The sequence below is a fragment of the Phodopus roborovskii genome, unplaced genomic scaffold (genome assembly GCF_943737965.1).
Source record: "Phodopus roborovskii unplaced genomic scaffold, PHOROB, whole genome shotgun sequence".
NCBI lineage: Eukaryota > Metazoa > Chordata > Mammalia > Rodentia > Cricetidae > Phodopus > Phodopus roborovskii.
Genome location: NW_026126651.1, coordinates 5,272,031 through 5,298,422, shown reverse-complemented (window position 1 = coordinate 5,298,422; position 26,392 = coordinate 5,272,031). Strand labels below are relative to the sequence as shown.

General features: G+C 44.2%; 1 protein-coding gene across 1 annotated transcript in view; it reads left to right on the top strand.

Annotated features, from left to right (window-relative positions):
- Prmt3 (protein arginine methyltransferase 3) overlaps positions 1–26,392 on the top strand; it is a 66,140-nt gene that overhangs the window by 17,130 nt on the left and 22,618 nt on the right. The window contains exons 10-12 of the mRNA XM_051174131.1: positions 7,740–7,839; positions 18,470–18,548; positions 24,766–24,953. Coding sequence (XP_051030088.1) covers positions 7,740–7,839; positions 18,470–18,548; positions 24,766–24,953 — 367 coding nt within the window. The remainder of the gene's footprint in view (positions 1–7,739; positions 7,840–18,469; positions 18,549–24,765; positions 24,954–26,392) is intronic.

Below are 26,392 nucleotides of genomic sequence, written 5' to 3'. Positions count from 1 at the left end.
GGAGCTTGCACTTTCATTCTCTGACATCAGCCACATTCCTCCTTTATACCAAGTAACCCTGGAGTGGCTAGAGGTGAGCTGAAGTTGTGGCTGTGTGTGTGCTGTAGTTCTGTAGTTCTGTGAGGGTTTTTATTTCTCATTTGTGTGATGCACAGTTATGTATGTCACTGTCATTCCAGCGGTTCTGTAGCAGGCATCTCAATTGCCCAAGCAAACAAACATGAGAGCTAGCATTCCAAGGGAAAACGACGTTAGAAAAATTAACAAAAATTTATTGTTGATAGTAAGATTATGGGAAGGCACTTTTGCCAGGAATTCCAGTGTGTAAGATTGCTCCTTTACGAATTAGCTTGATTCTGCAGAACTGGACCATCTGTGCTTTCAATTGAATTTTGTATTTTATTGAAATGGAAAAGGATAGTTTAATTCCCAGGAGATTTAGAAACATGCTTGCACAAGGTCATGTTCATATTTATTGTATGTGAACTTTTGTTGTTGTTTTGTTTTTTAATGGGTGTATGAGTATTTTGCTTGTTTGTATGTATATATGTGTACTGTGTGCATTCCTGGTGCCTCCAGAAGCCAGAACAGGGCATTGAAGTCTCTGGAACTGTACTTAAGGACAGTTATGAGCCACCGCATGGGTGCTGAGAACTGAACCCATGTCCTGTGGAAGAGCAGCCAGCGCTCCTTCCTACCGAGCCATTGCTCCAGCCCTGATTTTGATGTACATGTTCAGGTTTCAGTTCTGTGATGAGCTGTTCTGCCAGAGAACTTGATTCAGCTCACTATTTCAAAGGTCCTGGCTCACGGTCAGCTGGATTTGAGGCAGAATACTTTGGTAGAAGGGTGTGAAGGAAAGCTCACTTGTTGGTGTGGGTCAGGAGAGACCCAGAGAGCAAGGTCTCTTTTTCAAGGTGTGAGCTGTTTCTTCCAGCTAGTCCCTACTTCATCCCGTGTCCCCAGGGCATCATCAGGTAGACTTAAGTTGGTGAAGGCTGTGCCTTCATTACCTACCCAAGCGCTTCCCTAAGCCCAGCAGCTGGAATGCAGCCTGGACACCACGGCAGGAGGGAGCGTGTCTGTGATACACGGGGCAGTCATTTCTAGTCTCCTTTGTGGTCAGGGTCAGGGTTAGGGTTCGGGGCCGTCATGGAGGGTGACAGTCGCATCTCAGTGAGCAAGTAGTCGGTTTTAGAGTGCAGTGTCCCTCCACTGGCATGGGTGTGGTGGGAGCGGGGAGGTAGGTAGATATCTGGGATGAGGAAGCAACTTCCAACCACAGTTCTTTGTGGCCGGCCACTGCTTCTGGCTGCTTGCTGAAATGAATGCCTTGTCACTGTAGGCTCTCTCTCTCTCTCTCTCTCTCTCTCTCTCTGTCTGTCTCTCTGTCTCTCTGTCTCTCTCTCTGTGTGTGTGTTTCCAAGATGGTTAGTTTTAGAGGCAGTAGTTGTATCCTAATACTGATGTTTGTGTAGTCTTTATCTCGCTGAGCTAGGTGACCTTACTTAAGTTACATTGTGGACATTATTTTTGCTAGCCTTATTGGTGCCCCAGAGAGGAAAACAGGCATGCTTTGCTAAAGTTTACATTTTAATATTCTTGAAATGTCAGATAGCTATGTAGACTAATCCACTGTTACAGCCATACATGACACATGGATCACCATACCCAACTGCAGGAATTCTGAGTATGTTCTTGTATATCACAGCCCGGCGCTGTTACTTATCCTGTTCGTTTGTTTTTTTGGGAGAATTTAACATAACCTATACACCATATCAGTAAATGGATCATCAGTCACGTATTTGAATCTTAGTTTAACTCAGTTACTAATAACTTACTACCAGGGCTGAAACTATACATTCTTCCTCTTACTAATAAGCTGCTAACGTTCCTTTAGTCCTTTCTATTGAGTTTAGAGTGAGATGCATTTCAGGTACTTAAATTGGTGTGTTAAAAGTTTAAAAATAGTTTGAGCGGCTATTCTGAGGTTGTCTGTATGAGAAATGTACTTAGGATTAGTACTGGCAAATAAAGCTAAAACATGGAAGAGAAAGGAATTGCTTTCCTGCTATTATGTTTTTAACTGTGCAGAGAGTAATCATTTCAGAAACATTAAGTTACATAAGGACAGCAAAGCTATTCAGCTGCCAGACAGTTACATATTGCGCTCACTCTCTGATCTCTGCTGGGTATATTTTGCCATTTCTCTGGTTTCTCCCCGGCTCAGCCATGGATGGCTAGCTCATCATTCAGACTTTGACGTAGCTGGAGAATTTCACGGGAAAGCTGATCTATCTCATGTTCGCAGTGCGGTACTTTCAGCCTAGTGGAAGGTGGAAGGTGCATTCTTTGCTGTCGCCTCTGTGAAATGTATTAAAGAGATCAGAAAAGCCTGCTGAGGTGCACAGCTCAGCAGCCAAGCACCTGCCTAGCATATGTGAGGCCTGGGCTTGACTCCAGCACCACACACAGAATAAGAAATGTAAGGGAAGCCTGTTTGCCCTGCTGTACTGTTTATAGAGGTTCCCGCTAGACACTCTCATCTTTTCATCCCTAATACCTGCAAAGCACAATGGTGGTGCACACTTAGCGACACTCTGAACAGGACTGACTTAGGCTTCCTGAAATGCTAGCCTGTCTGGTTTGACTGGGACGTAAGGGGCTCCTGTGGACGCCTGTCTAGTGAGTGAGTAGATTAATGAATTTGCAGCACCTACGGCATCACATGTTCAAAGCCAGTTCAGTCACCCTTCTAGGGCCTGGAGCCTCCTTATCTGCTTGAATCTGATGGTTGCTTTCACTGTGGTAGAGGTTGAGTTACTGTTGAGTCACTGTATTGCGATTTGTGTGATTGCACAGCCGGGTGCCGATGGATGGATGGATGGATGGATGGATGGATGGATGGATGGATGGATGGATGGATGACAGGGAATGGAGAACTGAAGCATGAGCCCTGTCCTGGGCCCACGGCTGACCCGTGTGTCCCCTCCCTTTTGTTTTGAAGAATCATGTGTCTGTGGCTAAGGAAGCTGGGGTAGGTCTGGCTTTGGCATCTGAGGGGTGGAGAAGGAGGCCTGGTCAGGACACCCCAGCACGTGGATCTCTATGCTTCTCTGCGGTTTGTGTCGTGAAGAATGGCTTTACTCGGTCTGCACTTGAGTGCTGGATCCTTCATGGGTTTGCCAATCCGTTTTGGTTTCTCTCTCTCCCCCTCTACCCCCAATTACCAGAATCTTTTGTTTTCTGATACCCTGTTATAAAACCTCTGCTTTTATTATTACATTGTTTCACTATGTTTGGGCAACCAGAGATGAAGAAATAAGTGGTTTTGGCTGGGTGACTTGAAAGCTAAACATTGCTGCACCTATTAGAGTATTCTCACTTGCTGTCGCTTACTTTCAACTTTCTGTGACTTTTAGGACCATCTGTCACCATCTTTAAATGTCACTCACTTGATTGTGAGTTCCCCTAACACTCATCGCTTTCTACTGCTGTGTCTTCTTTTAAAGTTAACCATGTCTGTATGTGTAAATCACTGGGCAGAAGTGGATTGCAAACTTAATTGTACACTGCTTATTCTTAAATTTTGGGTTGCCAGCCTAGACTTTAACTGCTGAGCCCTCTCTCCAGCCCTCACTGCTTATTCTAAAGATCTATAAATGGTTCTTCATTGTCTTTAAGAAAATCTGACTCCGTGAGCCACCCTTTCAAGTTTTGTTGTGACCCCTGCCTCTTCCTATAGTACTCTACCAGCTCTTCTCCCTGGGCCTCTTCTAGCCTCTCCACTGTGGAGATCCTGTGCTGCTCACCATCCTCTTCTCCCTCTGACCTTTTTTATAAGCACACTTGTGCATGTCAGCTCTCCAGTATCTTAATGAAGTAGATGAGATTGCCGCTCTGAAGACAGGAAAGAAACAGAGAGGGTCTTGTTCTAGTGCAGTTTTCATGCTGAAATCGATAATTTGGTACTTATTGGGTTATTTGAGAGCTGCTTAAAGAGTTTTGTGTTTGTTTGCTTATTACTATTTTTTTATTATTTAATTCCCACAGATTGAAGCTTTACTGGCTTCATAGCAGATTTTGCTAAAGTAAACGCTCTTAGGTTCCAAGTAAGACCGGGGACGCTTGGGTTTCTGAATGGGGAAGTCAGCTGCTGCTGAAAACTGGAGCAATCTAAGCCCACATTTGTGGGACAATGGGACTTTGTCTCTCCTCTGTAGCCTTGAGTCACATTCTCCTCTCTACGTCTGTATCTGAGCAGGTTTGGATGCAGGCAGCATTGTGAGTTGTAGCAAGATTGTAAATGGCGAGCAGACAGCTGTTCACAGAGCAGGCCTCGTCTCCACACAGCACCCCACGATATGTCTGCATGGTTGGGTGACTAGGTGTGGGCTGCTCCTCTAAGAAGCACGACGTCTTTATAGCAGTGTTACAGAAAATAGTACGCAGCTGTAGTATTGTCTAAGTATCCCTTGAGAACTTCAAAACTAAGCATTTCTCATGAAATACAACAAAGGTATAAGCAAATACAGAAGACGCATAAGTGAGCAGTAAAATGCATAAGTATTCACAAATCACAGAGGAAAGTAAGCATACCCCCATCGCATACCGTAACCATCACCCCGGACGAGAGCTTCACTCTCTGCTTCCACACCCACCTCATCCTCTGCCCTTCCCCAGTCAGGCAGGCTTCCATGACTACAGGTATCTTACACACGTGTCTGTGGGTCATAAACCTACACGAGTCATCAGGGTAGATCCGCCTACTGACTTCCTGGGCGCTGCCTGGCCGTCTCCCAGAGTGGTTATGGCGGTCTGCTTTGGTATCAGTCGTATGTCACTGCTTTCGTTTGAAGTATCTGCAGGGTTTCTTAAGAAGTCTTCGTAAGGGCCCATGGGATTAATTCCCTTTGACCCCTTCTTTTTTGTTTTGTTTGTTAGTTTTTCAAGACAGGGTTTCTCTTTAGCCCTGGCTGTCCTGGAACTCGCTCTGTAGACCAGGCTGGCTTTGAACTTGAGATCTGCCTGCCTCTGCCTCCCGAGTCCTGGGCCTAAAGGTGTGCAGTGCCACAGCCCAGCAACGCTGCTCTTCCTTTTTGTTTGTTTGTTTTTGATTGTTGGGTTTTTCAGAAGCCATCTAAACAGCCCCTCTTGGTGATCTGGTTTTTTTTCTGTGCCCATCCTTTCTTTTCTTCCACAGATTTTTTTTTTTTTTTTCTTTTAAAGATAGTCATGATAGTACAGTCTGAATTTAAAGGTAGGAGAGCATGGGCCTCCAGAGGACCTAATTCATGAGTAGAAAGCCCTCTCACGCCACACCTACCCATAGGCTGCTTGTTGAAAGAAGGCAGGCCAGGAAGCCTGTGACCCGCAATATTCCCTTAGTGTGAGTCTGCAGACTGAAAATCTCCTGGGTGGTGAGAGGGCCAGGTTCAGTTACGTAGTGAGTTCAAGATGGCGTCAGAGAGGCGCGTGGAGAGGGGTGGGATTGTCTGCGGATGGGCACTCAGTCTCACGTGTTGTTGGTCGTGGTCGCCAAGTGTCAGTGTTTTTCTTTAAAGTGTACTTTCAAATGAGCGCTTTGATGTCGGGCTGGCCTCCTCTCATGCAAGGGAGACTTTCTAACTGAGAACGTGCTTTAATCAGATTGCAGCTGGATCTGCCGCTTGCCTCCTGAGGTGGCCACTTTAATTCTGTCATCCTAAGTTGCAGGAAAGGGGGATTGAAAAGTACATGTTTGTCATCAAGCATATAGTAGTATGAGTACCTGTGGGCAAGGTTACAAGAAGTCTTCTTTTCCTTCTGGTGGCTTTGTTTTGGGTTGGTTGATTTTTGTCTGTTTGGAGTTTTGTAGCCCAAGCCAGTCTGAACTCGTGGCAATCCTCCTGCCTTGGCCTCTCGAGTATTGTGATAACAAACTTGTACCACCATGCCAGGTCTAAAACTAGTTCACGATTGGAGTGGGTCCTCGGTCCTTCTGCACCGTAGTGACTTTGCTATTCTGTGCTGTGTCTGAGGTGAGGTGTGTCTCTGATGTTCACAAATGCCGGACCCCCCCCCCCCCCCAGCCCGTGCAGTGAATGGGCAGGCGCTCTCATTGTCTTACAGTGAGTCACGCTATCCCGAGGGTTAGCGCGTTCATGAGGGGAGGTGTTGTGGGCCCGGCTTCTGGTGCCCTCGTTGCTGCTGCTCACTAGCTCTGGGAGCTCTTGCCTTTGTGTCCTCCTTGCTCCGTTTGCGTTCTTGCTCTTTGTTTTTAGAGATGCTGTAACTACAAAAGAGAGTATTCTTCATAAATGCAGATTTCTTCTCAGGCTGAAGTATTGGTGGTTCACTGTTACTGCCTTGTTAATCAGAGATGCTTTAGGACACTTGTCAGTTAACACCTATAATACCCAGGCAAACTTAAGCAGGTGCTTTGCTCAGTAAACAGCATGAGCATCCTGGAAAAAATTATCATGTCATTTAAACACTTTCAGAGTGTTTAACAAACTAGGACATGGGGGCTCTCTGAATAGAATTTTAGTGTCATGGGAACTAGACTCTGATGTCAACAGATAGGACTATATGAATTTAAAAAACATTTGCATAGCAAAGGAAACTATCAGCTGAGCACACAGACAGCCCAAGTATGGGAGACAAGCTTTGCTAGCTTATACTTTAGGCAGGGGCTAATGCCGAGAATTTACCAAGAAATGCAGAAATTAAACACCAAAGCAATTCAGCTTGCAGCCAGCACATGGGCTAATGAAAAAAGCAGTTCTCAAAAGAAGCAGCGCAGGCGCCCAGTGGTGACTTTCAAACCTGTCCATATCCCCGGCACCAGAGAAGTGCAGATTAAAATGGCCTTCTGGTGCTACCTCACCCTAGTCACACTAGCTGTCATCAAGAAATCTGGCAGTGAATACTGAAGGGGATGTGGGAAAGATAGGCCCTTATTTGTTGCTGCTTGGGGACAAATTAGTATGACCATTAAGGAAATCAGTTTGGAAGGACCTCAAAACCCTAAAGGTAGAACTACTTGATGATCCAGCCGTCTCCTCCCTCCCCCCTCCCCCCCCCCGAGCTCTTACCTACCACAGAGATGTTTGAACATCCCTGTTTATTGCTGCTTTGGTCAGCTGTCTGAAAGGAAATGGAACCAGCCTAGATGCCCTTCAAGAGAGGAATGGAGAATGAAATGTGGTTCTTGTATGCCGTGGAATATTATTCAGCTATAGACAAAAATTAAATTGTGAAATTTAAAGGAGAATGGATGGAAAAATAATATTAATCTGGATGACACAAATTCAGAAAACAGCCTCATGTTCTCTTTCAGACACAAGTGTGGGTATAGTGTACCAGTTAGAAAGGAACCCGAGAGAAGCTAATGTTAGGTGATGAGGAAAGAGAATGCAGGCAATGAGCCGTGCGAATTCTTTCTTCTAGCTTGACCTCCATCATAGTTTCTTTGTTTTATTTTGTTTTTCTTGTCTTTCTGTGGTATAAGTGTATAAAAATTCAATGGATAGCAAATGTGTAAAACCCTAAGTGATGCTTCATGGCTTCAAAATGGCCATTCTAATGGCAGGGGTTCACGGAGATCTGTGGTTTGGAACTGGACACGTGTTGGAATGGTTTCACTAATCTAGCTATGCTATATCTTACTTGCGTTAAGTAAAATATGGTCACTTTTCTTTCTACAGTTTGTGAATAAAATAGAACAACAGGCTGATCTGATGCATTATCATTTTCAGGCTAAATAAACTTGAAGATACCATTGTATTAATTAAAGGGAAGATTGAAGAAGTGAGTCTTCCTGTAGAAAAGGTGGATGTTATTATATCAGAGTGGATGGTAAGTAAAGTTTAAGTTTTTTCTTTTAGATGAGCATGGTAGCAGTTTTGACTCGTTATACTTGGTGACGATGGTGGCAGCTGTTTCAGATAGTGCTGACTTTGTGACCCTGTAGACACAGCAGGCATGATCTTCTGCTTTCTAGGTTTGTAGGGACAGCTCCAGGCGCTGAGAAGGATGGGCTAGGGCTGTGCCTTCCGAGTGCCTCCATCCTACTCTCTGTGATCCTGTGTCCTGTCCCGTCCCCCCCCTCCGCCCCTCCACGCTTCAGGGGCCTTTCCTACACTGTGGCATTCATTACAGATTATGTTAACATCTTGAGTCAAGGCAGAACATTCAAGTGTATAATCAAACAATGATATTTATAATGGATAGGAATTACTGATACCACTTGACGTCTTTTCAGTGACAAATTTCGTGTGTGGAAATTTTAAGATTTTAAAAAAGTTCTGTATGATAAACTATATTTTCATGTAGTAAGTTTATTAAAAACAAGTTAAGCTGCAATTTTCTATATTTTTTTTTTATGAACATGGTGACAATCCAGCAAAATAGTAACTTTTGGGAGCTTTGAAGTATTAGGGTTTAATAGTCGGTGTTTAGTTTAGAGAGGGTGTCCTTAACGTTTGTATTTCCCTTTCTTCTTTATTTATGGCTCTTCAGGACATTGTAACTACTAATACTGAGAAAACATGGTTTCGGCTTGGTGCGTCGTTCTAAGAGGCAGGCCCAGCCTCCCTTATGCTGTTGGTTGCGTCTCCTTCCAGCTGGCCTTGCAGTTGTATTTATGATTTCCGTATAAGTACGAAGGCAGGTGGTGTATGGCAGGTTGAGGCTGTTGCTGGGAGTCAGACTGCCTGAGCTCTCAGCCTCCATTCATTCCCTCTGGTACACACGCCTCTCTGCCTCAGTTTCCTGCTTTGGAAAATGAAACAGTAGCACTCACTTCATGGGCTCTTGTGAGGATCAGATGAGCTGCTGCTTGCAGACGTCTCAAGATGGCTCTGGTGTGTCCCAGCTGTTTGGTTCTGGACAGTAGCACAGGCCAGTGAATGGGTTGCTAGACTGGGTTGTGAAGCATATTCGAGTGACTGACTGCCCAGATGTCTCCCCTGGACAGCAGGCCTGGCCCTGCAGAGACTCCAGGGTTCTTCCTGTTCTCTCTCTTTCCGGACATGGCATTCAGCGTCATCCTGAGTTTGTCTGTTCCTACCAACCTCTTTAAGTTCCGGAGAGCAGCTGTGACCCTGACTCACTGGGTGACGAGGGCAGTGGCACCTACAGTGTTTCCCATCCTCGCGGCTGACAGATCATGTTTAGACTCCATGAAAGGTTTAAGTGTTTGGTTATGAGCCACTATCCAGTGTTTACCAGCAAACCTTAGACACGTCTTTGACGCATCTGCTCTGTCACAGCCTCTGAGTGTCTGGTCTCCTGACAGGATCTTTTTCCAGACTGTAGTCCTGTCCTGGGTTAGATTACCCTCACGCCCTTCCTGATTGTTGGTGCTTTTGTCTTGCGCAGTGGTTGCTAAGCCGTTCCTCTGCTCACTTGTCTGGTTTTCAGCTTCTCATCTTGTTGCTTTACGTGCTCATCTTTGAATTCCATTCCTGTTTTATGATGAGTAATGTCCACGTGTTCTGCAAGTTGTGCTCGTTACCGGGCTGGAAACCACACCCCTTTACACCTCATCCTCTTGCATTTATTGTGTGGAATGATGGAAGGAACTGCCATGGAGTGTTGTGTAGCTGCTGTGCCTTGCTTTGCTTTTTCCCTACTTCTGCACACACATGGGCTCTGTGCAGGCTGCTCTGACTATCTGCTCCTTAATGAATCACACTTCCCTCCAAGCAACAGTGTGACAGTGGTGTCTTTCTAAGTCGGGGCACTCAAGGCTCATCTCCCTTTCCTTCCTTAAAGGTCTTTTAAATTTTGATTCCATCCAGAGATTTGAAAGATTAACCTAACAGTAACATATGCAGAATGTTGTGTCACGTCGAGAGGTAATAAATGGCTGTTGAGGATCTGATACTGGCCTGAGATAATTTGACCCTGGACCTGCAGCATTCCAGCCTTCCACATCCTTGGGAATTCAGTCAGCCTTTCTAGGTACAGATTCTTGGGCACTTTCGCTCACACAGCGGAACAAAGCCCCTTGTCAACTTGAAACACAGGAACTACACAAGGAATTCACCGTATTGACTTTGGCAGGATTATAGATTACTGGCTTTGGCTCACTTCTTCAAGCTACATCAAGCATTAAATTAGGGCTTTGCATTTCCCTGAGGCTGATTTGAAAGTCCTTCGAAGTGGGGTGGAGCGAGGAGGAAGTGTCTGGCCACGCAGGACCAAGCTGTTTGTTTGGCCAGTCTTGTTACGTGGGGCAGCTCTTCAGTCTTCTCCTGCGCTGTACCTCCTGCTTCTTCACGCGGCTCAGCAAATGCCGCTAGGATGGAAGCTTCCTGACACAGCTGGCACGATGCTCTTTTCTTATCATGTACGTGCAGTATTTGGAAGAGTGAGGTCTTTTTTTTAACTCTCCAATCATACTGCTAGTTATTTCCTATAGCCTTGAAATTTTATTTATTTAATTGTGTGAGTGTATGTGTGTGTGAGTTGTGTGTGTGTGTGTGTGTGTGTGTGTGTGTGTGTGAGTGTGTGTGTGTGTGTATGTATGTTATGGAATCACTCTTAATGTTTATGGGAAAATACTTGAGGCTGAGTAATTTATATATTGACAATAAAAATTTCCAAAACTCAGTTTGCAAAGCTGTAAGTCCAAAGTCAAGGTTCTGTGTCTCGTCAGAATCTAGTGTCAGCCGCCAAGTTAGGGCCCTTTTGCTGCGTACTCTAGAGGGGTGGGCACTGTCTTCACATAGACAAGGGCAGAAGGGGGCAAGCCCACTGCCGCACGGTTCAGTTACTTTGTGAAAATCTCCAGTTCTGTTCTTGTGAGAAGGGTTTCAGACAGTGCATAGCCCTGGCTGGCCCTGAACTCACTATGCTTCTGCTTTAGTCTAAGTGCTGGGATTATAGGCATACTCCCCTCCATCTCCCTCTTTATAGTCAAGCTTTAGTTAGCATATCAAATAAAGGGCGCTGTTATAACATATTCATATATGCATGTCATTGAGTGTCACTGGTAGTCTGCCACTGGCCTGCCTCCCCCTCCCTGCTGGTCCCTTGCCTTAACATGGCTCCCTCTGCTTTAACGACGTTTGTGCATATAAATGTGTATGAATCAAGTTGACTTCACGTGACAGAAAACGTGATTCTTGCCCTTCTTCCTGTTACCCTCTTAGCTTCCCTTTTTTAGGCTTCTTCATATTCCCCCATCTATTGTTCTATGTATCAATTTATTAAATACAAAGCTTGCATATGAGAGAAACTGTTTGCCTTTCTTATTTTACTTCATGACAGTACATTGTTAGTTCAGTTTTACTGCGTGGATTTGGGGAGACCAATTGGGATCATAGCGCACTCTGCTGTGTCTCTTTAATATGATGTCTTTACTAAAGGTGTGAGCTAATACTTTGGTTGTTCTCCTATGTGTGGCTACCTGTTTGTGGCGATGATTCCCCCGGTTGGACGTGGGGACTCTTGCTTTAGAAATGCATTGCATCCTTCAGCTGTGAGAGCTGAGTCTGGAGTAAGGGCACGTGAGTTCTGGTCTTGAGATAATGCTATTCCTTTTTAAATTTTCCTGAAACACTTGACACAATGCAAGGGGAAGGGTCTGTACTGACCAGGTCATAGTGCCATCTAGTGGAAGAAAGGCTTTTAAACTTTAGAGGAGGGGCCGCTTGCTCTCCAGAAGTCCATGGCACTAGAGTAAGCACTGTGTGGTCAGGGGTGGGCTGGAAGACTGAGGTGTTGCAAGACAGTGGCCAGCACAGACTAGAAGCCTAGCAGGAGCAGCCTTTGCTGATGTCCATGCTTATCCTCACACAGAAGGCGGCAATCAGATGACATCTAGGAAACAGTAACTCCTTTGACGAATGCTTATTTTATACATATGCCATTTTACTGCCTTTTGACTACATGCTAATGTAAAAATTAAACAGTCCATCCTTTATCTTTGCCCTGTTACTCAGGACCCATCCCCATCTTCCATCAGAGTCTGTGATTCCCTCTTGAAGTGAGTGCAGGTCACTGCGTGTTCATGTGCACTTACGTTACCAGACTTTTCAGTATTTATGTTGGAGTGTCATGTATATTCCTGCCATTTCCCATTTTATTTTGCTTTTGTTCTTGTGACAAGTTAGTAGAATGAAGTTCAGCAGACTGGAGAGTTCCGAGGAAGGACAGTCGCTGTTAACAGTTCAGACACCATCTTCACCCACCACTTTTTTTTTATTCTTCTCCCAGATTCCTGTGTATACTAGGCAAGTCCTTAACCTCTGAACCACACCCTCGGTCCTTTCCTTTAGCCTGTGTTTCTGTATTTAAGTGGACTTCTTCTATAGCAAATGCAGATGGTCCCTAACATAAGATATCCCAGGTTATGATTTGCCAGTGTTCTGTTTAAAATCCTTTTGTTGTTTGCCCAGAGTGGCATATCTGGGTCCTGTTGTGGATATGGTTTAGTTTTTGAGGCCCTCTGTACTGATTTGCATAGTGGCTTCACTAGACCACGCTCCTTCTGTTTGTGTAAGTGTGCCCTGTGTATGTGTCTCTCTCTGTGCCTTTTGATGAGGCCAAGTCCTTGTTCTTTTCCCCCAAGAAGGTGGAAGTATTTTTTCATAACCATTTTTTCCCCTCTTGGTCTTAAACCCACTCTTGGGCTCTCTGCGGGGCAGTTTGATCATACTGACCATAATGTTGAGTGTGTTTGTCCAGAAATTTTGGTAGACAAGTTGTGGCTCAGGTCCTGTAGCTGTGTTATGGGTTAGATCTTGTAGTCTTGTTATTGGGTGCAAACCATCTTCCCCCCACTCCATCTACATTATTTCAGATGGCTGTCAACAGTCTTTCTACAGAGTAACTTTATTTTTAACTGTCTCTTAAGTTGGTTTTTCCTAAGGGTGTTTCAGTCATTTGATCATTTGAAATTGGGAAAGAGCCCGGCACTGAAAGCCTCTGTCCTTGTTTAATCACCAATGAACCTCTACCAGGAAGATATGAGCATCTCAGGAGCAGGTGCCTGTCTTCATGAATGAGAGTCTGCGTCCCTGTGTTCCGTGTGTTCTGTTGTGGTGCGTAGGTTTTAAAGGACAAATGCAGTATTAATTTTATAAAGTAAATGTCAGTCTTGAAAGAAGAATACCCCATGAGCATCATAGGAGGCAATATCGGGTATAATCTTCCAGATGGTGCCCTGCAGGTGAGGCAGCAGCCTGTGAAATTGTACTCTGAATGCACACAGGTGAGTGGGACATTAGGAGCAAAGCTTTCTGGTGTCAGTAATAAATGAGTTGGTTCAGAACCAAGGACAGTTCCCAGGAAGTTGAAGGCTTTGCTAGGATGAAGTTCAGCGAACTGGAGGGTTAAGAGGAAGGGCGGTAGCTGTTAACAGTTTGTTCATACACCGTCTTCACCCACCACTTTTTAAAATTCTTCTCTTGCTTATTACATCCCGACTTCAGTTTCCTCTCCCTCCTCTCATCCTGGTCCCTCTGTCCCAGATCCCCGCCTCCATTTGCCTTCAGAAAAGGGTAGGTCTCTCAGGGATAGCAACTAAACACAGCATAACAAGTTACAATAAGACTAGCCACACCCCTCATGGTAAGGCTAGATGAGGACACCTAATAGGAGGGGAAAGAATCCAGAAGCAGTCAAAAGGGTTAGAGAGACTCCTGTCCCCACCGTTAGGGGTCCCACAAGAGCACCAAGCTCCACAACCATGAAATACATACAGAGGACCTCGCTCAGACCCACACAGGCTCCCTGGTTGTTGGTTCCGTCTCTGTGAGCCCCGGGAGCCCTGGTCAGTCACTCACTCACTCACTTAATGAGGTACGTTAAGTTTTCCCAGTGCCAGTGTTTTCTCGCCACCTGTAATCTGCGTGTCACATAATCTTCCACACTAATGTTTCAGTTGCTCACTGAAGGATTCTGGTTCACAGTTTAAAATTCCGATCCCATTTCACGGGTTCTGTGGGAAGTTTTTCATATCAGAATACCCGAGTCCTGCAGTACCCATGTCATCTTAATACAAATATGTAATCTTCCAGTCAGGGAAATCAAATAGAAATTGAGACCTGGCTCCTGTCATCGGAGCAGGTTCACGTTCTGCTTTAGTTCATTCACTCTGTGACTGGGTTTTTTTTTTTTTTTTTTTTTAAAGGCCTTAGGCTGTTATTATTTCTAATCTTTGATGTCTCCATAAGGTGATGGCAATGACAAATAATGTGCTCTGTGAGATAATTGAATGACATATTCTCTATAAAGCACAGTCTTAGTATTCAGCCGTTTTCATTTTAAAAAAGAAACGCACTCTAAATAAGTAATTTTATTTTGTACCATGTTGAAAGCAGGTTTCCTTCATGTTATCAGTGTGGTTACACATGCCTTACATGCTGCTGCTCATTCAGAACTTGCTGCTCTAGACAGTGTGGACCATGTGTTTGAACTCTTGACGCTTACATTGTAGGGCCATTTATGATTGGCTGAGACGAAATAGTCAAGGAAATAGATGTGGTTGAACAACAACAAGAAAGGATAGGTAGTGATACTGAAGTCCATTTAAATAGATTAACAATTGAGCAATTACCCGAATAGCAGGAGAGCCGGTAGCTTGCTCTTCTCTACAATTAGATTCCAGGAGCTCAGCTCAGTGCTCAGCTGTGGGCGTCTGCTTCTGCTTCCATCAGCTACTGGATGAAGGCTCTAGGATGGCATATGAGATCATCATCAGTCTCATTATAGGGAAAGGGCATTTAAGGCAGCCTCTCCACTATTGCTTAGATTCTTAGTTGGGGTCATTGTTGTGGATCCCTGGAGATTCCCTAGTGCTAGGTTTCTTGTTACACCCATACTAGCTCCCTCTATTAAGGTATCTCTTTCCTTGCTCTCCTTCTCTGTTCCTCCCCCAACTCCCAGCTCCGCCTTCCCAATCCCTCATGTTCTCCCGTCCTCTCCCTTTTCCCCTCCTCGTTCTCTTACCTGCCCCCCTCCCAGTTTACTCAGGAGATCTTGTCCCTTCCCCCTTCTCGGGGGTCCACATATATCTTAGGGTCCTCCTTGTTTCTTAGCTTCTCTGGAGGTGTGGACTACAGGCTGGCGATCCTTTGCTCTATGTCTAATATCCATGTATGAGTGAGCACATACCATGGTTGTCTTTCTGTGTCTCGGTTACCTCACTCAGGATGGTTTCTTCTACTTTCAACCATTTTCCTTTGAATTTCAGGATGTCATTGTTTTTGTTTTTGTTTTTTTCCCACTGAGTAGTATTCCATTGTGTAAATGTACCACATTTTCTTTATCCATTCTTTAGTTGAGGGTCATCTAGGTTGCTTCCAGATTCTGGCTAGTGCAAATAATGCTGCTATGAACATAGTTGAACAGATGTCCTTGTAGTATAAATTTGCATCTTTTGGGTATATGCCTAAGAGTAGAATTGCTGGATCTTGTGGTAGGCTGATTCCCATTTTCCTGAGGAGCCACCATACTGATTTCCACAGTGGCTATACAAGTTTGCACTCCCACCAGCCCTGGAGGAGTGTGCCCCTTTCTCCACATCCTCTCCAGCATAAACTGTCCTTGGTGTTTTTTATTTTAGCCATTCTGACAGGAGTAAGATATTATCTCAGAGTTGTTTTGATTTGCATTTCCTTGATGGCTAAGGATGTCGAGTGTCTTTTGGCCATTTGAGATTCCTCCACTGAGAATTCTCTATTTAGATCTGTACCCCATTTTTAAATTGGATTATTTGGTGTTTGGTGACTAGTTTCTTGACTTCTTTGTATATTTTGGAGATCAGGCCTCTGTCAGATGTGGGGTTGGTGAAGATCTTTTCCCACTCTGTAGGCTGCTGTTTTGTCCTGTTGATGTGTCCTTTGCCTTACAGCTTCTCTGTTTCAGGAGGTCCCATTTATTAATTGTTGATCTCAGTGTCTGTGCTGCTGGTGTTATATTCAGGAAATGGTCTCCTGTGCCAAATCATTCAAGGGTACTTTTCCACTTTCTCTTCTAAAAGGTTCCGTGTGGCTAGATTATGTTGAGTTCTTTGATCCATTTGGACTTAAGTCTTGTGCATGGAGATAGATATGGATCTACCCGCAGTCTTCTACATGTTAGCATCCAGTTGTGCCAGCACCATTTGTTAAAGATGCTTTCTTTTTTTTTTTTCCATTGTATAATTTTAGCTGTTTTGTCAAAAACCAGGTGTTCATATGTATGTGGATTAATATCAGGATGTTTGATTTAATTCCATTGGTCTACCTGTCTGTTTTTGTGCCAATACCAAGCTGTTTTCATTACTATAGCTCTATAGAAGAGCTGGAAGACAGGGATGGTAATGCTTCCAGAAATTCCATTATTGTACAGATGGTTTTGACTATCCTGGGTTTTTTGTTTTTCCTTATAAAGTTGAGTGTTGTTCTTTCGAGGTCAGTGAAGAATTGTGCTGGGGATTGCATTGAATCTGTAGATTGCTTTTGGTAAGATTGCTATTTTTACTGTGTTGATCCTACCTACCAGGAGCATGGGAGATCTTTCCATTTTCTAATATCTTCTTGAATTTCTTTCTTTAAAGACGTAAAGTTGTTGTTATACAGGTCTTTCACTTGTTTGGTTAGAGTTACCACAAGATATTTTATGTTGTTTGTGGCTATTGTAAAGGGTGATGTTTCTCTGATTTTTTTTTTAGCCCATTTATCATCTAAATATAGGAGGGTTACTGATTTTTTTTTCTTTTCTTTTTTTTTTTTTTTTTTTTTTTTTTTTTTTTTTTGAGTTAATCTTGTATCCTTCCACTTTACTGGGCGTGTTTATCAGCTGTAGGAGTCCCCTGGTAAAATGTTTTTGGGTCACTTATGTAAACTATCCTATCATCTGCAAATAGTGAAAGCTTGACTTCTTCCTTACCAGTTTGTATCCCCTTGATCTCCTTTTGTGTCTTATTGCTTTAGCTAGAACTTCAAGTACAATATTGAAGAGATAAGGAGAGAGTGGACAGCTTTGTCTTTTTCCTGATTTTAGAGGAATCACATTAAGTTTCTCTTCATTTAGTTTGATGTTGGCTGTTGGCTTGCTGTATATTGCCTTTATTATGTTTAGGTGTGTTTCTGTTGTCCCTGATCTCTCAAAGACCTTTATCATGAAGGAGTGTTGGATTTTGTAAAAGGCTTTTCCAGCAACTAGTGTGATGATTATGTGGTTTTTGTTTATATGGTGGATTACATTGACAGTTTTTTGTATGTTGAACCATTGCTGTGTATCTGGAATGAAGCCTACTTGGTCATGGTGGATGATTTCTCTGATGTATTCTTGGATTAAATTTGCCAGTATTTTATTGAGTATTTTTGCATCAATGTTCATGAGGGAGATTAGTTTGTAGTTCCCTTTTTAGTTGTGTCTTTGTGTGGCTTGGGTACCAAGGTAATTGTAGCCTCCTAAAAAGAGTTTGGCAATGCCCGTTCTGCATCAGGAGTATTGGTATTAACTCTTCTTTGAATTTCTGGTAGAATTCTACCCTGATTTTTTGGGGGGGGGGGGTTGGGAGACTTTTGATGACTGCTTCTATTTCATTAGGAGTTACAGGTCTCTTTAAATTTCTTGATTTAATTTTGGTAAGTGATATCTATCCAGAAAATTGTTCATTACCTTTACATTTTCCAATTTTGTGGAATACAGGTTTTCAAAGTATGAACTGATGATTCTCTGGATTTCCTTAGTGTCTATTGTTATGTCCCCCTTTTTATTTCTGATTTTGTTAATTTGCCTATTCTTTCTCTGCCTTTTGGTTAGTTTAGTTGAAGCTTTGTCTGTCTTGTTGATTTTCTTGAAGAACCAACTCTGTTTCATTGACTTTTTGTTTGTTTGTTTGTTTTCTTTCTTTGTTTCTTCCTTGGCCCAGGAATGATACAGTTGAGCATTGTTCAATTTCCATGGGTTTGTAGGCTTTTTGAAATTTGTGTTGTTGAATTCTCACTTGGAACTATGGTGATCTGATAAGATAGAGGAGATTGTTCCAATTTATTTATTCATTTATTTTTATCTGTTGAGGTTGCTTTCTTGATGAGTATGTGGTCAATTTTAAAAAAGTTCCATGTGGTGCTGATAAGAAGTTATATTCTTTTGTGCTTGAATGGAATGTTCTATAGATGTCTTTAAACCCAATTGAGTCATAACTTACGTTAGTTCCTTTATTTCTTTGTTAAGTTTATATTTGGTAGTCATGTTCATTGGTGAGAGTAGGGTCTTGAAGTCTCCCACTGTAAGAGTGTCTCCTTCCCTGGGTAAGAAACGTAGACTCAAAAGTGAAATTGCAGGTGGGTTCTGCGCTTGTACTGGATGTAAGAACCTGATGGGTCCACTTCACACCCAGGCGTGGCCTCCCAATGCTACTATATGGAACTTCCTGTACATACAGTGACTGGCAGGGTTGCATAGCAGAGCCATCGGCTGCTCTATTGGATCTCTTGTGACAGTGCCCATTCCTGATATTCATCTTTTCCTTTCTGTACAGGGCTATTTTCTTCTTTTTGAGTCGATGTTGGATTCTGTCCTTTATGCTAAGAGCAAATACTTGACAAAAGGAGGATCAGGTAAGTACGACCTTTGAGTGTTAATCGGACTTCAACATGGCACAGTCTATTGAACCTTTGAATTCAAGCATACTGTGCATGGCCTTTAGAGTTTCATTAGAGATGAAAGATGTTCCTTAAGACGGGAAGGCCAAGGCCATGTCTTCTTAGGACATCTTTTACTAGAAGGGTTTTCGTTTGTTTGTTTGTTCAATAGAAACGTAAGGAGTAGGTGTGGGAAGCTTTTAGTTTTCAAATTAAAATGTATCAGAAGCATCTTTTCTTTTTTTATCCTTGTATCATTTAGTTCCTTTTTTCTAATCTTAATCTTAGCCAAAGGCCAATAGCATGTTTCGTGCTAGGTTGGAGATGATTGGATTTAATAGCAAATTTCCCTGACCTTGCTAACTTATAAGCTCCTCCACTCTGTGATGTAGTTCAGGTGTCTAGAAAGGTTTTAGTCTACTAGAAACCGATCTTTTTCAGCTTGGAAGCCCTTTTTTCCATGTCTGGGGGAAAGTAGGGCTCTGGTTGCCTCCTCACGGGGAAGTGCACTTCCCAGCCCTGTGCTTAGCTGCCTGTGTTCTTAAGGACAGGGTTCTATTCTTGCTCTGGCTCCCTGCCCACAGCGCCCTGCAGCTACAGTGCAGTTGAAAGAGAGGAGCTAGGGCGGGTCCTGCAGACAGTGCGCCACCCTAGTAGCACTCTGTGTGCTGCCCTTTCTCAGGGTGCATTTGTCACATAGTCTCTTTAAAGCACTTCCCACCTCTGCGTATGAACCTGGCTGGAAGTTAGGTGTTTTACCCCGAGACGGTTTCACGTCTGTGGTTATTTGGTCTTAGTTCCTGAGGGAAATACCACTTGATGATTCTCCATGGTCGGCACCATCTCCCTTGCTTATATTATATGTAATCTTTATCACAGCCCTTTGAAGTTTGGGGAACGGTATCAAAAGGTGTCCAGGAGATGACACCATTAAGGGGCCAAGCCTGCATTTCTTTTACTTTTCTGGTTTTTAAACTCATATCTGCCTGACCTAATCAGTATTCGTGTTCTTTTCACTAAACCTCGTCTCCCTATTAAAATGCACGGAAAACTTCTGACTCTTGCTGTGGGGTTCTAGGGATCCCCACCTCCTCCAGTGCCATACCTCCCCAGTGGAACCCATTGATCTCACTGAGGAACTGACAGCAGCTAATGCATTTAAATCGAGTGCTCAGTGAGATTCATTAGGCCCCCACAGCCGTGGGACGACAGCAGCTGGAGGGATAAAAGGGAGGTTAATGATTCTAGCTCAGTCCATATTTTTATATAACTGATTAACATTAGGATCAGCTGGGGGTGTAGTCAGAAGGCTCAGCATTTAGCTGCCTGAGCAGTGCTGTGGAATGCTATTTGTTAATATACTTAGGAGGAAAAAAAGAAATAAAATAGGAGCAGCATGGAATAAACAAATACTGCTCATGTGTAGTGTGAAGTTTTCTTTATGTAATGTGCAGATTTTAGGAAGAATGATTGCATTATGGAATGGTGTAGCGGTATTGTGGGCCCACAGTGTGGATGTAAGTTCATCTGTCTTCTCTTTCCCATGAAGAAGATTTAAATCAATGTGAAGAAGTACTATGTTCTTGGATAAAGAGATTTAATGCCAGAAGATGTCAGTTCACCCAAATTTAATGTAAAATTTGGTGAAATCCAAAACTACTAACAGTTGTTAAAATTGTAGACGAGAATTATGTGTATTTTCCCCTTTACTGATGTTCTTTCTAAGTTTCTATGGCTGTCCCTGCCATCAGATTTGTCTTTAAGCTGGTTATGAAATGTATGTGGAAAAGTAAACAGGAATGGCAGGAAACGAGCAAAGTAGCAAGCCCCTGGGGTGTCAGGGGCAGGAGGAAGAGCCCTGCTGTATAGAAAGTGCATCCTGAAGTCCGGGCATAAAAACCAGGCGTCTCTGCTTCCTGTGTGGGAGACAAGTGGAAGAAAATGGAAACTCTGGTTATAGCCACAGATGTAATCAGCACCTCTTCTTACGGTGCAGGAAATTATTTTTAATAGCAAATTAAAATATAGTTTTATTTGAAAATAAAAGCAAGAATGGAACGTCCTTTCAAATACAAGTGACTAAATAATCAATGGGAGCTCAAAGAATGAGATGTGTACCAGCTTTCAGAGATCCTCCCTAAAGTGTCTACTAATTACCGCAGGGTAAACCGAGTCAGTTTTACCGCAGGGTAAAGCCAGCCAGCACTGGGACATCAAAGCTGACATGCTCTGGGCGGAAGGGATTATATCTGCTAATAGCGTGGAGAAGTAACTCACTTCGGGAAGTTGCTCAAAGCCAGCAAGAGTTCCTAAAATCATTTTCAGCAGAAGAAAGTTGAGAAACTACTGACCTTCCTCCGCCAGGAAGGGATTGTTTTTGCCACTTGTCATTGCACTGCCCCGGAATGTGAAAGCAGCTCCCCTCACTCTAGGAACCTGGATGCATTTTGGATCTTTCAGGCTTTTATCCACTTCCAAGTAGGAGGAGGGCTGGCCAGCCCATTCCAGCTCACTGCTTCCGTTCACTTTTCAAGGACCAGCTCAGTCACGAGGGCCTTTTCCTTAAAATATGGATGCTCCGGCTTCGTGGAAGAGGCCACTGAACACAGCCCAAAGGCAGAGTTTATTTTCAGTACTTTCTCCCCTTGTAGCTGGTGTGGTGAGAGGGCTTGTTGGGAGAGACAGAGATTACCCCGGTCAGTGGGAAAAGGACCTACTGAAGGGCAGCAATGCTACAGAGTGTGAACTGGGAAGTGATACAGCCAGAAGCAGCAGCTTGGCGGGACCATGGCTGACACACTACACTGTGCAGGTGCCCTGGAGAATGTCCCGTCCCTGTACCCCTTCAGCAGAGTCTCCTCCCCTACCAGCCCGGCCTCCTGCAGGCTGAAGAAAGCCAGCTTCTGCCTTGTGCCTCCTGGGGAGCGGCCAGCTTCTGCCTTGTGCCTCCTGGGGAGCGGCCAGCTTCTGCCTTGTGCCTCCTGGGGAGCGGCAAACAGAGCGTAGGGACCCAGCCAGCACCCCCGCCCTGCCTCTGGCCTGTGCACCCAGAAGTTACCCTCGGTGCCTCCTGCTCTCCCAGCTGCTGGGTGGCCTTTCTCCTCTATTTCTGCCGCCATCAGTCACTCAGCATAGTGAGCATCCCATCCATTTCTGCGTTGCTCACTTAGTTTTAGTAATGGTTAAATGTACTTTCTCCTCTCCCTTCTACCAAATGCGCATTTGCTTTAGAGGGTGGAGCTCTCGTTTGAAGAGCAAGACAGTGGGCTGGCGTGCAGTGGGAAGTCCCTGGGCAGACCCCAAGACTTCCACGTCAGCTGGCTGGTTGTCTTCTTAGTAGCGAAGATGGCTTCTTTTGGCGTTACTTACCTCCTTACCCATCAGTCTCCTTTCTTGTAACGTGAATATTATAGCCCAGCTACAGACAGTCATCTCAGAGTCTAGACGAGCGGCCTGGTGTAACGTGGTTTTCATTCTGTATTAAGTCTCCTGTGCTCTTGCTGGAAACAAGCAGCATTGGCTTGCATTGGCTTGTGCTCTGAGCAGTGTGAAATGGGTTTAACATGGCACCTTCATTCAGTAAGGCATGTTGTGTCTTACCTGTGCATAGGTAGCATCACACAGAAGCCATTAAGGCTGCTTTCCGGGGCCCAAAGTTTCCTGCGCTGTTTCTATACTTGGTCTTCACAGTTTTCCACCACATTTGTTATTGTGTGTGTGTGTGTGTGTGTTTCTTTCTAGAAATATCCTGATAATGTTTACATTCTTTCAGTACATAGTTTTTCAAAACATATTCCATCTACATATTAAGTCTACTTAAATTTTAATGGAGCTAATCACTATCTATTAGGTAATGCTATGGAGGAATAAGTCTAGTTTCCAATTGAATATTTATTTCCGAGTGTCCCCTGCTCTGTTGTGCGGTGAGTGTTTACATGCTCTGACTCCTGCCTGCTGGTGTTTTGTGGGGGTTGCATTTTCAGTAACTCTCACGCCGTTAGGGCCCAGAAGTTTGTGAGGCCTTCCCTAGGGATGAAGGGTTCCCATCTTGCTCTGCTCACCTCATGGGCTGTTCCAGTGACAGATGAATTCTGGGCAGTGAATCGAGAAGGACACAGATGTCAAAGCCATGGATTTATAAATGGGTCTGGTAACTGGCTGCTTTTGTCCAATCAGCATTTGGCCGATTTCACCTACAAGCAGGCATAATTATTCTATTATAGCTGTTATCTGACCAAAAAAAAAGAAAAATCAAGTGACAAATGTGTGCGACTGTGAAGGTAAAGGGTTAGTGGAGTTCTGGCAGGTGGCTCAAGATTTGGGCAGCTGTGCCAAGGTGGATGCTGAACCCCATTGACCTCTAGCGCTGATTACAAATCTTTATGAATATTCATGTCTTTCTGGGAGATGGGAAAACCATTTCTGAGCTGTACCTTAGAAATATAATTAGCTTGAAAACTGTGCCTCAGCACTTGAAAAAGAAAAACTACTCTGTCCTGATTTTTTTTTTTTTTTTTTTTTTTCTCCCCTCTAAAGCGGCTTGCAGGCAGTTTTCCTTCTGAAGGGGTCATCTTTGTTCTCCACACCGTGCCGCTTGAGGGGGTGGCAGAGCGGCAGCTTTTGGTAAAAGCCCAGGTCGATTTTTCAGGGTGACAGCCACACTCCTGCCCTCTGTCCAGCTCTGGCGCTGTAGCACAGCCAGCGCAGCTGTAGCTGACGGGTCAGCATGCTAGTGCAGTGGCGTGACCGTGAGTGTGCAAACCCAGGCAGCAGACTGGATTGAAGCATGCGGGAGCTGTGGCTTGCCAAACCCAAACCCAAACACACTCAGTGAGGACGTTTGATCATGCTCTGAACGCCCGTGAACTGGATGGAGTCATGTGACTGTCCCAGCCATGTACAATGAAATGCTGCAGTATGTTAAGTTCCCGTGAACTACAGGCGCAGCGGCTCTCCTGACAGTAATGGCCGACCACCCTGCTAAGTCCCGCCTTCACGGTCTTCCCTCTTCTCTATGGCTGGGTCTCAGGGTCCAGCCCACCGCCTGCCTGCCTTGTGGACAAGGCTGTATCGAACACAGCCATTCTGCTTTCACAATAACCACAGAAAGTGGTCATTTCAACAAAAGACAAATGGCTTCATTGCATTCCTCGGGCCACAATGCAGAAGCTGCAGCTGAAGCACAGACATCGTACAGGGTGTGGAAGCTACTGAAATACCCACCCAGTGCTGCCTGCCGCAAGTGGGCCTGTTGTCCGTCAGCATCCTAGTAACACTTGAATCATTACATTTTCTGAACGTGTCTGTTTCCTTCCATTCAGTCTTCGCACAGCACTTCCAATGGTGGTTCTAAACCTGAAGTGCAATCACGGTGCCACCCTAGGTAAAGTTTCCAGAGTTATCATTCTTAGAATAAAGTCCAGTTCACAGCAGTGGTTTGTGGGAAGCCTTGTATCTCTCTGCCTGTCTAGGTAGAGAACAAGTGCCACCCCATAACAGTAACGGACGCACACTCACTCTGCTGGAGCAGGGTCCCCACTTTTGAACTGGCTTCTATTCTTACATGGTAGCCAGCTTCCCCTGCTGCAGCCCTGTCTGAATTTGCTGATTTGGGCCATCCACAATGCCTTCTGATTTCTCTTTTGAGACCAGCCTGGGCTACGTGAGATCCTTTTTCAAAATAGACATATAAATACAAGTTTCTTAAGTGTAGAAATTTATATCCATAGTCTTTTATTTAGACTGACACATACTTAATAATCATTTTTATATTAAATAAGACAGTGTGGTATGAGCTGGTCCTCTACCTGTCCATAAAACTCCAGTGTGATTTACCCCTACCCCCACCCCATGGTGCTAAATATTTTTCCAGACAGTTTGTCTCTTTATGTGTACTCTATAGGAATATATGAATTAACAATTTTAAGTAGTTATACTTTAGGTTTTGGTATTAATGTGTTCATTTCAAGGTTGCTTTAGTTATTTTAGTAACTAAAGAGGAGCCTACTATTGGGATGCTAATTTTACCATCGTGATTATAGGCACTTGGGGAACTTACCTTCCTGTCTCTGTCCATTGATCTTTCCATGCTGCCCATGTAGATAGGTTTGACATTTATATTTATTTAGCCATATAAAACTGTCCTCTGAATAAAGAGAAGATGCTACATGAATGGGCCCTTTCTTTATTCCAGTCTACCCTGACATCTGTACCATCAGCCTAGTGGCCGTGAGTGATGTGAACAAGCACGCGGATAGAATTGCCTTCTGGGACGACGTCTATGGCTTCAACATGTCCTGCATGAAGAGAGCAGTTATCCCAGAAGCTGTTGTGGAGGTTGTAGATCACAAGACTCTCATTTCAGATCCCTGTAGTATCAAGGTAGGTGTGGGCCCACCCTCTGTGTCTCTGGGGGCTTGATGCTAGGACCCCGTGCACATGTATGTGCAGAAAACCCCTCTGCAAAAGGAGGAAGTGTCTGCATGTGGCCCTCACGCATCCTATCACTCACTTCACTTACATGTACCGCAGAGTGGGTGCTGTTTGAGTAGTACACCGTATTGTTAGAGGCATTTGAGAAAGTAGATGTCTGCACATGCTCAGTACAGGTGAAAAGGTAATACTTTCAGTCCACAGTGCCTGAGTCCAAGGATATGGGGTTCTAATACAGGATGTCTGCTTACTGACTTTCCATGTGGGCCTCTTCTGATTTTATAAAACAGGCTCACACTTGCTCCTGGGCCATCGTTGCTTAGAATCCCCTCGTTGCTCCGTTCATTGGCCTTCCAATCCCAGTCCTGCAGCTGGGTGAATCACTTGTGCAGAGTCTGGCCTCGCTCTGGCTCCCACAGGTCATTACTGCTGTCTTATGCTCCATGGTTTAACTTCTTACTCAGATCTCTTCTGGCTCGTTAGATTCATTACCGTGAACTTATCTGACATAGCAAGGCAATATTTCCACTGTGTGGAGAAGTCCTCGTTAAGCCCTTTTGTGCTTTATTTTTGTCCATGTTAACCTATGGATTTACTGTGACAGTTGATTTTAAATGTGTTCACCATAGCTTGGCAGCGAGGAGTCACCTTGAGTTTCTTAGCACATTGGTTGTCTAAATAGAAAATGGAATGTGTGAAGATTTCAGCTGTGGGTTGAGGGCAATATCTCCTTCTAGTCAATGACTTTTGTAATATATAACTGTTCTCTGAAGAAAGGAGACTCCTCAGCAAGCAAGCTTGATTAACTGTGGGGCTTGGGCTCCTGGTGCACTGATGGCCTCTATGGGCCTGCTCCATGCTCTGCTGCTCTGTTTGAGTCAGAGAAGAGGGCAACGGTTATGGACCTATGGCAGAGCAGGACGAGAGTAGGGGAGGGAATACTGAGTTCTCTCCCGGTGCCCCTTTGCTTGACACCTCAAACTACTGTGAATAGTTGAAGGAGCTGGTTTAGGATGCTCTGTGACATCAGACTTGCCTGTTGGGCATCGTTTGTTTTCCAGCAATTCTTCCTACACTTAAAAGCCCTCCCACGCTGTAACTTTCTTTACAATTTTTCTTCAACTATGTAAAGAGGGTGATGTCCAGGCTTTGGCTATAAATCGTATCACTTGTTGATAACCCTTCCTGAAGTGCCCTGGAGAGCTTGAGCCAGGGCAGAAGATGAAGAAAGGAATGGGCTGTTTCTTTCCGGGATGAATTCTCAGTTCTGCTGTGTGGTTTGAATTATTGTGGCTTTTCCTTCTGTCTAACAAGCATACTTAAATACACTGAGATAGGCATTTTTCTGACAGTCTTTCCCCCATCAGCATGTGCTTTCAACTCCTCTT